Raw genomic sequence first — 14,941 nt, 5'->3', positions numbered from 1 at the left:
TCCGAGAGTCTGTTTCCAGGTGTGAGACTCTGGTGTCCCCGGGGAGAGGCAGGGGTTGGACGGGTCAGTGGGTACAGCCCGGGGGCAATGGTGGTACTCCACAGGACTCACCCCAGCACGACGCTTAGTTCTTTCACATGCACACGCGTGTGTCCACGAAGGTATTCGGACAGCATCTTGCTCTTCAGGTACATCTCCTGCAGTCTGTCCTCCAGGTGCATGATGCACTGCAAAGCCAACCACACTCACAATGAGTTGGGGACTCAGATCTCCACCAGTGATTCAAGAGCTGGAATTCCCTCCATCCTTTCTAAGTACACAACTGTGATCTCATCTCTGTAAAATATACTTAAGGGATTGCAAGCCAGTGCAAACCCTACCATTCGGAGGAATGTTTTGTCATCAACAGGGACCTACTGTATACCACAGAGAACTCTACCCAGTACTCTGCAATAACCTATATGGGCAAAGAATCTGAAAAAGAATGGATACACATATACACATGTATATGTAGAGGGTTTCCCAGGTGGTGCTAGTGGTAAAGAATCTGCCTGCCAATGCAGGAGACACAAGAGACTTGGGTTTGATCCCTGGGTCAGGAAGATCCCCTGGAGTGGGAAATGGCACTCTATTTCAGTATTCCAGTTTTCCATTTGCCTGGAAAATTCCATGGACAGAGGAGCCTGGCAGGTTATATATAGTCCATGGGGCTGCAAAGAGTTGGGCATGACTTAGCACATGTATATGTATAACTGAATGACTTTGCTGCACACCTCAAACTAACAGCACATTATAAATCAACTGTATTCTAATATAAATTTTAAAAAATAAAAAAAACAGATTTTTGTAAAACAAGAAAGTTCACTTTTTCCAATGACTGTTAAGATCTTCATATATATCTACTAGTCTTTTTAAAAAAGCTTTTGCTTTTTACATATTGAAATCATTCTATAAGTACAATTATTCTCTGCTTTCAAAAAACTTTCTAATAATCCCTTCCCCATGTTATTAAAAGTTCTTTACCAATGCCTTTTTATAAAGAGCATCTCTGTTGTTATTTTCTATATCTCAGATTATTTTGGTACAATTCATTCCCAGAAGAATGACTGGAACAAGGTTATTCTGAACTTTTCTTGTCTCTCAAGAGTGTATTTTAACTAGGTCTCTAATAACAACAAAGAGAGGCAATTATTTTCAAGATATCTCTACCCTTGGAACTCTGTCCAACTTCGTGTTTTAGAGAACAGCCACCATCTGTGCTTTGCACCAGAGGCAAATGCTTCTGCGCTTGGCAGGCAGTCATCAGGCACCTCAGTAAGTCACCTGAGGGCTCTGGCAAGGGTCCATCTGACGTGATTCTCTTCTAGACCATTACGCCTGCTGTCTTCAAGGTAAAAAGATGAACAGATGCACTTGACAGCGTTGATCTTGACCATCTGGGCTGATCAGCGACATAGACAAAGTATGCATCCGAGATGCAATCTTTTCCATTGGCTTAAAATCTTAAGCGCATTGTGTTGTGTGGATGAAACACAACTGGTGTGTAAGAGTGACAATCAAAGCAAGGAGGATTTCACCAACTCTCATGGAAATGTTCCCCCAAGGAGGCAGAGTTCGGGGGGGGGGGGGTCTCCTGCTCAGTTTCAGTTCCTTATGGAGCAAATACAAAGTTTTAATAAGAGCATTATAAAATATTAAAAGGAACATCTACATTATGTTGAATCCTTTATGGTTTAAAATAGTGAATTTGCCGCATTTTCATAGTTCCCAGGAAAACTGTGTGTTGCAATATGGAAATAAAGAGAATGTTGGTTCATGTTGAATGTACATGAAACTTGAAATCCAAGCATTTAGAAATTTTTTTTTTTTTACAAAGCCTGATTATGAAATTGAACTATTTGGGGATCTGCTCCTTCCTTTCTGAGATGGATTTCTTCAATTTTAATTTCTGAAATTTTAAATAGCTACTTTCTCTTTCCATAGTCAAAGTACCAACAGGAAATTAATTGTATGTTTCATTCAAGTGAATTTTAAGAAGAATTTTAAACTGCAGATGAAATTTTCTTTGATCTTGATTTTGTGGTTAAATATAACATGTCTAAATTAAGTAAAAAAGAATTAACTGTGGTAATTCACTGCTGGGATAACTTAAGATGTCAACTGTAGTGAGAGATATGGATTACATAATAAAATATATAAGTTTGGTAAATACTTAACACAGTAAAAAAAACTGTATAATCAAATGTATCTCTTTTCTTACAGAAAAGCAGATTTCGGCCTCTACATCAGCATGATGCACGTTGCTACTAGAAGGAAAGACTGCCTGCAAGTGCAGAACAAGAGTCAGGCTGTAAGAAGCCACAGGTGCCTCCTAGGTCACCACTGGGACAGAGGTCCTGCCGTTTAAAGCCCAAATAAAGGTTTCAGTGAATAGGTGGTGTCAGTCTTCACAGCCGTGAACACTGTTTCACATAAGTAGTTATTCTTAACAATCACACCAATAGAAGCTGTCTTATGAGTGTGTATAACATCCATTGTTACTCCAAGTGCTTTAGGTGAATTGTGCTCAGTTGCTTCAGTCGTGTCAACCCGCCAGGCTCCTCTGTTCATGGGATTCTCCAGGCAAGAATACTGGAGTAGGTTGCCATGCCTCCTCCACAGGATCTTGCTGACACAGAGATCGAACCTGGGTCTCCAGCACTGCAGGCAGTTTCTTTACCGCTGATCCAGAGAGGAAGTCCCAGTGAATTAGCCCCAGTAATTCACTTAGCCCCAGCTAAGTGAATTAGCTCACTTAATTTCCACAAACAGATGGGACAGGTTCTGATGTTCCCCAGGTTCGACAAGGTACATGGTTGGGAAGCAGAGGAGCCTGGGTCTGAGTCCAGGCCAATGAAAGCCCACTGACTGTCCACTATTGTCCACTGGCTGCAAAGGAGCCTCAGCTCGCCCTGGGCTTGGCCAGGCAGAAAGCACACCTCAGCGAGGCTCTCATGTGCTGGCTGCAAAGGTACCATGTTCACAGAGGAGAAAGCGGACATCCTGAGGTGCTCAAGGAACCAGAGGCAAAGCCCAGATGTGACCCTCGTGATGTCCCTGTGATGCCACACTGCCACCTCAGTGTTTCAAAGCCCACCTCCAAGGACATAGGAGTCCTGGCTTTCCAAGGGGTGTGGTGCACCTGTAGGTCTGGTCACAAGAACTCAGGGAAATAACCCTTCTGAGCAATCAGGGAGCTGACCGTCATCCAGCAACCTAGTTGCTTGTTACTAGCTCTGCATTTTTTGTGGAGGCCGGAGGCTGGCAGGGAGATGCTGGCTGTTTGGTGCAGGGCTGAGTGCAGACAGGGGAGGGAGGAGGAGCTCAGAAGGCAGGTGAGCTCATCTCAGGTGTGTCCCTCCCAGCTCCTAGAGCTCTTCCCCTCCTGGTACACGCTTTTCTGCCCTGGAAACCTGGCTCCTTCCCTCCTTAAGTATGTTCTCTCTTCATCTCTCTCACATGCACGTGCACACACACACACACACACAAATTTGTTGTGCATATTATTCCAGAGACTTGGGGAGAACTGTTGATCATTTTCTAGGAGTTCAGGGGGTCTGTCTGCTGTCTGTATTAAATATAATGTTATCAAAGTGATTGCAAAATCCCATTCAAAAAGGAACAATTGATACCATCCCCTATGGCTACGGTGCTTCAACATTTTAAGTGTTGACACAAACAATATCCTACTTTATCCATATCAACTTTGGGAGGATTGTCCCTGACCAGACGGAATGACAGTCCCTTTGGAAAGTTCGCTGGCTTGGCACCAAACTGATGACGGAAAAACCAATAAGTTTCCCCAAGGAGGGTATTTTAAATTTCCCTGTATGCTTGACCCCTGCCTCCACATTAGACCTACTTTTTCATGTAACTTGTTCAAAGAGATGATGTCTCGATGCTCTGTTTCTGGAAGGACTATTGTTACTGAATCCAGCCCATGTGCTGGTTTTGTATCACATGCTGTTTCCACTGATGCTAACATCCAATTATACTAAAATCAATCACAGGAACTCGTGACTTTATAACCACAATACCATAGAAAAGTGTTTTTATAGCTCATTTCTCTGATGACTGGAGAACGCATACTTACAAAGTCGGCGGGGAGGTGAAGCCTGTAGAGCTGCAGGATGGACTGCAGTAAGCTGGACACCTGACTTGACACCAGGACATCCTGGCCGAGTTTCGTGCTGTCCACTGCCTTCCTCTGACTCGTGGCCACCTGGACGCTCCACTTGTCTGTATCTGCGATGATGCATACGGCCTCAGCAATGGGCTCATCCAGCACGGGATGCTGCAGGACAGACACAGGGGGTCAGCTCCTCACCACGCTTCCAGGTGTCTAAAATAGATGGCTGGTGGGAAGCTGCTGTATAGCACAGGGAGCTATAGAGCTCTATGATGATCTACAGTGGCAGTAGGGAGGCTCAAGAGGGAGGGCGATATATGTATGCCAATGATTGATTCTGCATTGTTGTACAGCAGAAACCAACACAGCATTGTACATCAATTTTTTTCCAATTGAAAAATAAAAAGTAGGTGATGGTGGGAGCCCCAGGAGCCCGGAGCTCCATACGGACTCAAGAGTGCCGTCACATCGCCAATTAAACATTAACTTGATAAAATTGCAGTCCATCATTATTTTATTCCTACACCCAGAAGGGACCCATAAACATCTTCAAATGCTCACAGGTAAACAAAAAGGCCCGCAACCTCACTCCAAACCAGGACGTGAAAGTCCACTTCCTTCTGGAAGACTGCACTCTCCTTTATTGTTTGTGTGGTTTGTGGGACCCTAGTTCCCTGAACTGGGATCGAATCTGCACCCCTGCTGTGGAAGCATGGAGTCTTAACCACTGGACTGCCAGGGAAGCCCCTGCTCATTCCCTTTACAATGGAGAATGTCAGAATACAGTGTAGAATTCTACTGCCATTTTTCCCATCACGAGGTTTGGAAGGGTGACTTAATATTCCCCCCAAAATATAGCTTTAATCATGAAGTGATAGTTACTCAAGAATCACGTGCTACATACATAAATCAACTCCAACAACCACCTAAAATCAGACAGGACTAGGGAGCTATGTTATTGAGACGAGGCCAAAAAGTACAAGGGTGGCCACTGATGAATGTACTTAAGACTTAATACTAGGGCTTCCCTGGTGGTCCAGTGGTTAAGAATCCGCTTTCCAATGTAGGCGACACTGGTTCGTTCCCTAGTCTGGGAAGATCCCATATGCCATGGGGCAACTAAGCCAGGGTGCCACAACTACTGAACACCCCCACCCTAGAGGCTGTGCCCCACAACAGGAGACGCTACCGCAATGAGAAGGTCACTTGCCAAGACTAGAGAGCAGCCCCCACTCACTGCAACTAGAGAAAGCCCACACAACATGGAAGACCCAGCACAGCCAAAATAAATAGATAAACAAATAAATAAAAATTTTTTTTAAAAGACAGCACTATTATTGGGGAGCCTACTGATGGAAACCCAAGATGTTGGGTGCCATACTCTACATTTAACAGGTGATCTGGTTTCTTTGAGGCTTTTTCATTCAATCTCTGCATTCTTTCTCACGGATGGGGAAGAAGTGACTGATGGGCTGAATGAGAACTTTGTTGGGACCAACATTTATTCCTCTACTATATCCAGGAGGGAAACCTTCATGGTTCAGAATACTTCCCCATTGAAAAGAATAGCAAATCAGGCAAAATCTAGTGGCCCACATTTATTTATACAAATACTCTTAAACGTGAAGAACGAAGAATGTGACAGAACAGATTCTTGAATTAATGGAGCCCAGTTTCCCAAGGATGGCTCTCATTTCTTAGACTTTTTAACCAAACAGTCTAAATGCCCACACACATAATGACCACAAATTCCCACTCTCACCCACAGGGTCTTGTGACACCTCACTCCTACCCTTGTACACACTCTCCAAAACAGAAAGTACAGACACGGCTGCCACAACTTCCTCTGTAAGTTCCGGCAAGTTCTTGCTCAATCCCTGTGTCACAAATTCACAGCAAGAGGACAATGACTTGGTCCTTATGATCAAAGCAAATGAAAATTTGGAAATTTAAAAGATTTGCATTTTGAGCTCAAGTTCCTTCAATGCTTTGCATTTATCAGAAATTCACAGTGTGCTGGTTATCGCACAGAAAAGATCTATACGAATATATAGGAAGACCTTTCCTTCAAGGGACTTACATTCTGAAAGTATATGTGCTGTGTGTGTATATGAGGTATATGTACTTAGTCACTCAGTTGTGTCTGACTCTTTTGTGACCCCATGGCCGTCAGGCTCCTCTGTCCATGGGATTCTCCAGGCAGGAACACTGGAGTGGGTTCCCATTTCATACTCCAGGCGATCTTCCTGACTCAAGGATCAAACCCATGTTTCCTGCGTCTCCTGCACTGGCAGGCAGATTCTTTACCACTGTGCCACCTGGGAAGCCCCTGAAAATATATATATAATCATTAAAGTCCATATGCCCATGTACACAGAGTGAGAGGAAGGCAGGCCAATCTCCTCTCACTGGATTTCAGTCACCTCCCTCTATCAAGGTGCGGACCCAAGCCAGGTCATTCAAGGGCTCCTTCTCCGAGACTTCCCTGTGAGCAGGGGGCCGGGAGGCTGAGACAGTTGGTATAAAAGTCTAGCTTTAGTTGGATGAACTATCTGTAGTGGATAATTTGGGCCCTAGTTTCCAACTCACTCAGTTTCCTAAATAACTTCCCACCCCTCATGGCAGGAAGGGGAGCAGTGTGTTGATCCAAGGAAGGCACATGGACTGCAGATTACGCAGCACCGCGCACACCACCGACAACCACACACATAGCTCCGCCTGCAGAAGCAAGCCACTGGCAGCAGGGCGGCGAGGCTCACGGGGGACGTGATGGATAGAAGACTGTCCGGGTACCAGTGACCCTGGGAGGCTGCAGACCTGGGGGTAGAAACAGCAGAGGAGCAACAGAGGAGATGGCACAACGAAGAGGAAGAACTAAACGGGTGAGAGAAAATGCAAGCATGAGCCGTTTTTAAATCACCACTGGAAAACTGGGGACAGACTAAAGAGAGCTGCGTCCGAAGGTTGGGACAAATGGACAGGGAGCCCAGAGCCCACTCCCTGAAGGAGCGGCTGACTCCTCTCTCCTGGACTCTCAGCCCCTAGAGCAGGACCAGCTCCTTGAGAAAGGACGGACTTCAGACAGACCAGGTCGAGCCCGGCAGTCACAGGGAAGGCAAGCACCTGTGACCCCATACACAGCACTGAGTGTCACGTGTGTGGGATCCAGGGACACAGAACCACGGAACGCTGTCAGGACAGCAACGTAAAGAAAGAAGTGTACAGGGAGCGATATCAATAACCCGTGACAAACCAGAATGGAAAAGAATATGAGAAAGAATACACATATGTATAACTGAGTCACTTTGTTGTACAGCAGAAATGAACACCACACTGTAAATCAACTATACTTCAATAAAAGTTAAAAAAAGAATCATACATTCTCAGACTACTAAATATTTAACATGTAATTTCCTAAATGGGCTTCCCTGGTGGCTCAGATGGTAAAGAATCTATCTGCAATGCAGGAGATCTGGGTTCAATCCCTAGTTCAGGAACATCCCCGAGTCAGGAAGTTCTCCTGGAGAAGTGAATGGCTACCCACTCCAGCATTCTTGCCTGGAAAATGCCATGGATGGTGGAGCCTGGCGAGCTACAGTCCATGGCGTCACAAAAAGTCATGCAACACTGAGCAATTAACACTTTGACTTTCCCTAAATACATCCACAGGTCACCATAATTGTCTCCATTTAACTATGTCATTTAGTAGTTACTCATTTATTGAAGACTAAATATTTTTTTTTAAAGGAAGACAGAAATAGAAGGAAATGTAAATATTCAAGAAAAAGAATACTGGAGAGAGATAAAAAATGTCATCTGCAACCATTTCAAGTTATCACCTAAGGACCACCAGGGCAACTGACAGCCCAGTCCTGATCTGATCTAAATTTCTCTAAGGTCAGAGCATTGAAGCGCAAGTTCTGATGATTCTGGAGATTTCTGACATGTATCTTTCCAAAGGAAACAGCCCACTAAAGAGTAACGTTTATGGGCAGTAACGGGCAGTGTAAACGTTTTAAGGTTTGGTTTATTAGTTGGTCTCTAAGCTTGCAGAATTTAAAGAACTCCGAGATCCAGAAGACCCGCCTGGATAATCACAGGAACTCTCACCCACACACACATCTGCCCTGCCTGGTATTCAACAGAAAACTCCTCTTCGTAATGGCTCTACTTATGGCATATGCAGAACCACCATAAACAAAGGAAACACTGAATTACATGACGCTTCTTTATTACTTTTACTTATGAGCTGTAACTTGAATATAGAGAAGTAACTGATAGTGAAATCTGTCAGGCAGGTTTCTTAAGTTCAGTTTTATCAGGTTCACATGCAACCCAGGGTACACACAAATACACTTACCAGTAACGAATGCACGGAGCATGCTTTTGAGAAATTAAGCACTTTGACAAATGTTGTAAACCATTAGACTGAATAGTTCAAACACCTCTCACAAGCCTGATCGCTCCAGCTCCCTTCTTCAGGTTTGGATATTTCATCCAGGAGCCAAGGCCCTGAAGGCAGGCAGGACTGGGCTTGACTGTCACTCCATTCCTTACTAGCTGTGACCCCATTCTCTGGGGCTTCCATCTCTACATCTGCAGAGTGTGTTGTTGTTGTTTAGTCACTAAGTTGTGTCTGACTCTTTGCTACCACATGGATTGTAGCCCACCAGGCTCCTCTGTCCATGGGATTTCCCAGAAAGAATACTGGAATGGGCTGCTATTTCCTTCTCCCGGGGATCTTCCTGACCCAGGAATTGAACTCGTATCTCCTGCATTGGCAGGAGGATTATTTACGGATGAACCACCATGCAGCGTGTGACTATACTTAATTCAGGGTTTCTGTGACAAAATGTGCGTGAAACTCGTAGTGTAGCGCCTACCACTTGTCGGGTGCATCCCCTTGCTTCCCTACACCCTACATCGCCCCTTCATGTAAACACATCTCCAAACCCTCACTGACTCAGAAACCTACCCTGGCGTGGGCCCCAGCCACAACGCTTCCTGGTCAAACCTGTCTCTGCATCCCTGCAGCTTCCCTCAGGCTCACCTCCACCTGCACACATTCCCCTCTAGGCTCTCTCAGAACCCTCTTCTCCAGGCAGAGATGAAGCTCGTCTCTCACTCAGGTTGCAGCCAGAACATCTTCTGGGCTCCCTTCTAAACATTCCAGTTCTTCAGGGGCCTGGCCTGGCCTAGCCCCGTCTCCCCTACGCCCCACAATGAGACTCCCCATATCCACTGTCTGGCATGGAATCACACTGTTCTAACTCTTTCTTGACTGCACATCTGTTTGTCTACTCAGTGACTTTGTAAGTAACTCAAGGAGAGAAATCACATTTTCTTCCGTAGTCTCAGAAATGAACATAACAAAATGCAAGGCATGCGCTAAATATCTAATACATGCTGGCTCTGTTGAACAATTCTCTATTCAGATTTCTTTATTTTTAGATTGGATTCAGTTCTTATTAAGTCATCCACACAACTATTAACATATTTCTTTTCCATGTACCGCTATTATACCACTAGCATTTTATGTAGTGACTTCTTTATAAAAAAAAAGTTTTGAAAAATAGCTGATTTACAGTGCTGTTAGTTTCAGATGTAAAGTTATTCAATTATACATATATATGAATACAAATTGTTGTTTTTACATTTTCTCCCGTTATAGATTATTATAAGATACTGACTTGTTTCCTGTGCTATACAGTATAGGTCTTTGTTCCTTATCTATTTTATCTATATGCAGTAGTGTGTATATTTTAATCCTCAACTCCTAATCTATCCCTTCCCCCTCTGCCCTTTGGTAACCACAAGTCTATTTTCTATGTCTGTGAGTCTGTTTCTGTTTTGTAAATAAGTTCATTTGTATCATTTTTTATATTTCACATATAAGCAATATCACATATTTGTGCCTGACTTACTTCACTTAGTATGATAATCCCTGGGTCCATCCATGCTACTGCAAATGACATTATTTTATTCTTTCATGGCAGAGTAGTATTCCATTGTATATATATGTACCACATCTTCTTTATTCATTCCTCTGTCAATGGACATTTAGGTTGCTTCCATGTCTTGGCTATTGTGAAAGTGCTGCAATGAACATTAGGGTACATGCATCCTTTTGGACCATGTTTTTCTCCGGACATATGCCCAAGAATGAGATTATAGGGTCATATGGTAGTTCTATTTTTAGTTTTTTAAGGAGCTTCCATACTGTTCTTCACAGTAGCTGTATCAATCTACATTCCCACCAACAGTGTAAGAGGTTCCCTTTTCTCCACACCCTCTCCAGCATTTATTGTTTATGGTTTTTTGAAGATGGCCATTCTGACTGGTGTGAGGTGAAACATCATTGTAGTTTTGACTTTCATTTCTCTAACAATTAGTGACACTAAGCATCTATAGTTCTTCAGGCCCTCTGTCTACCAGATCTAATCTCTTGAATCTATTCATCACCTTCACTGTAAAATCATAAAGGATTTGATTTAGGTCATACCCGAACGACCTAGTGGTTTTCCCTACTTTCTTCAATTTAAGCCAGAATTATACAATAAGGAGCTCATGATCTGAGCCACAGTCAGCTCCAGGTCTTGTTTTTGCTGACCGTACAGAGCTTCACCATCTTCAGCTGCAAAGAATTAAATCAATCTGATTTCGGTTTTGACCATCTGGTGATGTCCGCGTGTACAGTCATCTCTTGGACTGCTGGAAAAGGGAGTTTGCTATGACTGGTGTGTTCTCTTGACAAGACTCTGTTAGTCTTTGTCCTTACAAGGTTTCAATAGGCCTTGGGTTAGTCACAGAGAAAAAGCAGATAATCAATGCCCTGAGGCTCATAGTCTCAGCACCTGCTCTTGGTTCAATGTCCTCAGATCCTGTTTTTATTCTCCTATCTCTCTAGAGGCCAAGGCCCACCTACATAACCATACCCCCAACATCCTTAGAACTGAGGATTTAAGTAACCTAAGGTAGTCCTTGGCCAATCCACCCACTTCTGGATGGCTGAGGGCACACAGAAGGATGCAAATACATGTGGCTGGCCGGCCAGTTTTTTTCTCTTTTTAAACCTTCAGTCTGGGGCCTCCCTGGTAGCTAGGACTTTGCCTTCCAATCCAGGGGCAGGGAGGGAAGACAGGTTGGGGGGGGGGTCATGGGGGTTCAACCCTTAGTTGGGGAGCTAAGATACCACATGGCTCGCAGGCAAAAAATGAAAATATAAATCAAAAGCAACACTAACAAATTCAATAAAGACTTTAAAAATGGTCCATACAAAAAAACACACAAAAAACCACTTTTAGTCTCACATTCATGCAGAGAACAGAATCCTATTACCACTCACTATTCTCAAACACTTCTTCCAGTCTATAATATCACCTAGAATACTGAACGCTAAATGCTCAGCACCCAGGCGTTCCTGACAGTAGTTTACAGTGACAGACAGAAGCTCCTATGGCAGTAAAGCTGGCTCCGCCTGCAGTTAGTCTGCAGCCCCTGGGGGAGCACAGGGTCCTTGTGTCCTGCCTGGACCCCTCATTCTAGCTCTGCTTATCCTCACTGTAGATGTCACCTCCTCCAGGAAGCCATCCATGCATTCTTTGCCTCCCGTCCTGACAGTGGCCTCTATTTTCACTGTTTATGTCTTCAGTCACGTGCTGGATTTCAATTTCCTGAAGGACAGAGCCAGGCCTCCTCTCTGGCCAATGACAAGCTTCCTTTCTTTGATGACCTGCAGCTCAGTGTGGATGTGTTCATGTCAGTGGGCTGGGCTCATCTAATCTGAAAGATAGCAGCCATTCTTTCTTCAAGTACTGTTTCTCTGTCCTGCCTCCTGTATACACCATAAAACCGTCTCACTCAAGCCACCACGCCTCTTACTGGCTCTTTTTGCATTTTTTCATGTCCTTTTGTCTCTGAGTTACAGTCACAGGGGCAGGTCTGTATCTCGTCACTGTTTCACAAACTCTAATCCCTTCTGGCTGCATTTAATCTGTTCTGCTCATTAGACTACCCCCCTGAGTTTTAATTTCCATGACTGCATTTTTCCATTTTAGCAGCTCCCTTTAGTTCTTTTACGAATCTAAATAGTCGGGTATCATATCAGACCATCTTTTTAAGGGTTCCAGTTCCTTCCTTTTATCACCATCACCATTTTAAACGTAGTTACTCAGCAGCTACTCCGGACTGTGGGAGGAGAGCTAACGCCCCTGCCCATTCGGCGTAAGCCCCCTCGTCCTGACTGCAAGTCCATCATGTTGGAGTTGTTCTGTTTTATGTGCTGTATGTGTCTCTGGAAACAGGCGCCATGTTGTCTCTAAAGGCTTCAGAGTTGTGATAAAGTAGAGAAGGAGAGAGAATCAACCATTCTGGACCATGGGCACTGCTGAGGGGTCCTGGGAGGCAGGGGCTCGGGGAAGCCTCAGCCTTGAGCACACAGGGTACAGCCTCAGGGACGCCTTAAGCTTTAGGCCAGTCACTTGCTGAGGATGGAAACAGTTTAAAGTCGAGGAGAGATGCTCGATGTCAAAAGGGATCATCAGAACAAAGTTATGGGAGGATGTGCATGATGCTAAGACAAAATGTAAGAAGGCTGGTAGCTTTTTCTGCAGAGAATGGCTTAGATGTCCAAATATTTTGCACATAATGAAAAAACTGGGGAAAACATCAAAATTAGCCATGTGCCTAATATTTACAAAATGCAAGAGCAATGATGCCTTTGAGAGCTTTTTATTCTCCTTTAGGTAAAGAAAAAGAACACAAAGGGCCTCAGGCATCACATCTAAGCACAGTAGTCTTCCTCTTTATATCTTAAATGCAGAGTCCATCACTTCTCTCTGTTTTAGGAGGGTCATAGTCTAGAGCACAGTGTCACCTGAAGAAACACACACTCCTCTAACCAGCGCAGGGGGACCACACTGTGTTACTTGTCCCTGGACTGGGTGCTGGACCGGTAGGACTGAAGCCCCCTTCCTGCTCGGGCACTCCAAGCCTGGCAGAAGATGCTGGAGGTGGAAGCAAGTGGCATGTGCAAAGGGACTAGAATGGTTTCAGAGAAGGGGCAACGTCAGGATGAGGTCTGCAAATGGCACAGAAATTGGTTCCATGGTGCCTGAGACAGAGGGAACACAGCACACGGCCAGGAGGTGGAAGAGAGGAGGGGGGTTAAAGGCTGGTCGACAGTGTGACCATGTGTGTGCATGTGTGAAGGACATATGAGGGGCGATCCCAGCTAAGGAGACTAGATTTCACTCTCTAAAGAAATGGGGTCCCTACAAGGGCAGAAGAGTAACCAATCAAATCCCTATTTGAGAAGGAGCCCTCCACGGCTGTGTGCAAAGTGATCACATGCAGGTAATGGCTGCAGGTGGAGGGGCGCTGAGGAGGGGAGGGGGTCACCAAGATTTCAGACTGGAGTTGGCGATACCTAGATACCAGTAGTTTTTTCAAGTATTTTTTAAAATCACCACGTGCAGCAAGAAATACGTTTGAACGTCATAACCCAGTGTGCATGCTTATACATGCGCATTTATACAGACACCTGTGTATGTGTACACACACCACCCCCCAACAGTGAGTCAGGGCTGAAGGCCCATGGCCCCACCATGCTCACCACCCCACCCAGGAAAGGAGGCGACCCGAGCTGTTTTGTCTCAAACAGCAGATGTGTTCTGCAGGGCTGTTTCCTCTACAACACCATTGATTGAAGGTGGCTGCTGATTCGGGCCACCTCAGTGTTGTCTTTGTTACTAAGGCAATGCTTTATCGGTCCTTGTGACTCACTGCTCTTTCATAACCTCACTGGCTGATGGTGTGGCATGGGCTCCACTACGTATGTGAGGCTCACAGCACAGCCAAGCCATTAGTAAAGCTCCTTATCTGCACTACTGATTTCTGGAGTCAACCTGCTGCTACTCTTAAATGAAAGAGGTTGTCATAGCCAACTTTTCCTCGTTTTAGAGAGTATTCTGAAGATGCCTGAAGCCCTGGCATACAGTTTTTCTTAAAAGAAACAACATGTGATGCTAATTTTGGTTTCGATGACCCGACCCTGCAGAGCTTTAAGTGGCTTGGCCTGCTCCTTGGACCGTCATGGCAGAGGGAACTCAGCGGCTGGTAGCACTGAATGAATGGGCACTGCTTCTGTTCATCACCCAGAGCGTGAGCATCCTGGGAAACTCATTTACAAAGCACGTTCACGGTGTCATTTTATTAGCTACGGATGTTCAGGAATGTGCAGGGCGCTGTGCTCAACAATGGACATGCATCATCTCACGGTCTTCAATCAGACCTACAAGTACTATCATTTTCTAGAATATGAAAAAGATGCTTGGAAGATGAGAGAAACCTACCCAAGGCCACACAGCCACAAGTGGTAAGCCATGAGTCAAACTCAGGTTTGTCTGCCTTTAGAAGCTGCATTCTTAACTGCTGGGTTACATTTTTTCTGTTCCTCTAAATATGCTTTTCTGAAGCCTAGCAAAGCCAACAGATTTACTTGACGACCATCGAACAAGTGGTAACACCACAGCATCAGTGTCAAGTCCATCTCCTCCACCACCTCCACTCCCTGCAACTTCACAGCTGCCCCGGCCCAGTACCCAGAACCCATGGGTCAGCAGTACCCACAGGCGGACAAGACACAGCTGAAAAGAAGGGGGGACAGAAAGCTCCTTGAGAATCATGGGTGCAGAGTGAAGCTGGCTCTCCCACTTCATCATTTAAAGTCAAAAGGAAAACAGAAGAAAGAATTCACGTTCAGATGCGGCAGGA

The 14,941-nt window shown here is 44.9% G+C and overlaps 2 protein-coding genes across 11 annotated transcripts in view; one reads left to right on the top strand and one right to left on the bottom strand.

The window, feature by feature from the left end:
• Positions 1 to 2,431, top strand: part of SPMIP2 (sperm microtubule inner protein 2) — a 117,702-nt gene extending 115,271 nt beyond the window's left edge. For all 3 annotated transcript variants that reach the window (XR_014068853.1, XR_014068854.1, XM_081541729.1), the window contains one exon: positions 2,263 to 2,431. Coding sequence is in view for 1 of the 3 variants with exons in the window: in XM_081541729.1 (XP_081397855.1) it covers positions 2,263 to 2,310 (48 nt within the window). In the remaining 2 variants the exon portion in view is untranslated. The remainder of the gene's footprint in view (positions 1 to 2,262) is intronic.
• FNIP2 (folliculin interacting protein 2) overlaps positions 1 to 14,941 on the bottom strand; it is a 127,111-nt gene that overhangs the window by 5,255 nt on the left and 106,915 nt on the right. For all 8 annotated transcript variants that reach the window (XM_081541721.1, XM_081541723.1, XM_081541724.1 and 5 more), the window contains 2 exons: positions 4,133 to 4,333; positions 112 to 227 (listed from right to left, as the gene is read on the bottom strand). In XM_081541721.1, coding sequence (XP_081397847.1) covers positions 112 to 227; positions 4,133 to 4,333 — 317 coding nt within the window. The remainder of the gene's footprint in view (positions 1 to 111; positions 228 to 4,132; positions 4,334 to 14,941) is intronic.

Source organism: Giraffa tippelskirchi, chromosome 11 (genome assembly GCF_054371585.1).
Source record: "Giraffa tippelskirchi isolate mGirTip1 chromosome 11, T2T-mGirTip1v1.2.pri, whole genome shotgun sequence".
Taxonomy (NCBI): domain Eukaryota; kingdom Metazoa; phylum Chordata; class Mammalia; order Artiodactyla; family Giraffidae; genus Giraffa; species Giraffa tippelskirchi.
This window is presented reverse-complemented; position numbering and strand designations above follow the sequence as displayed.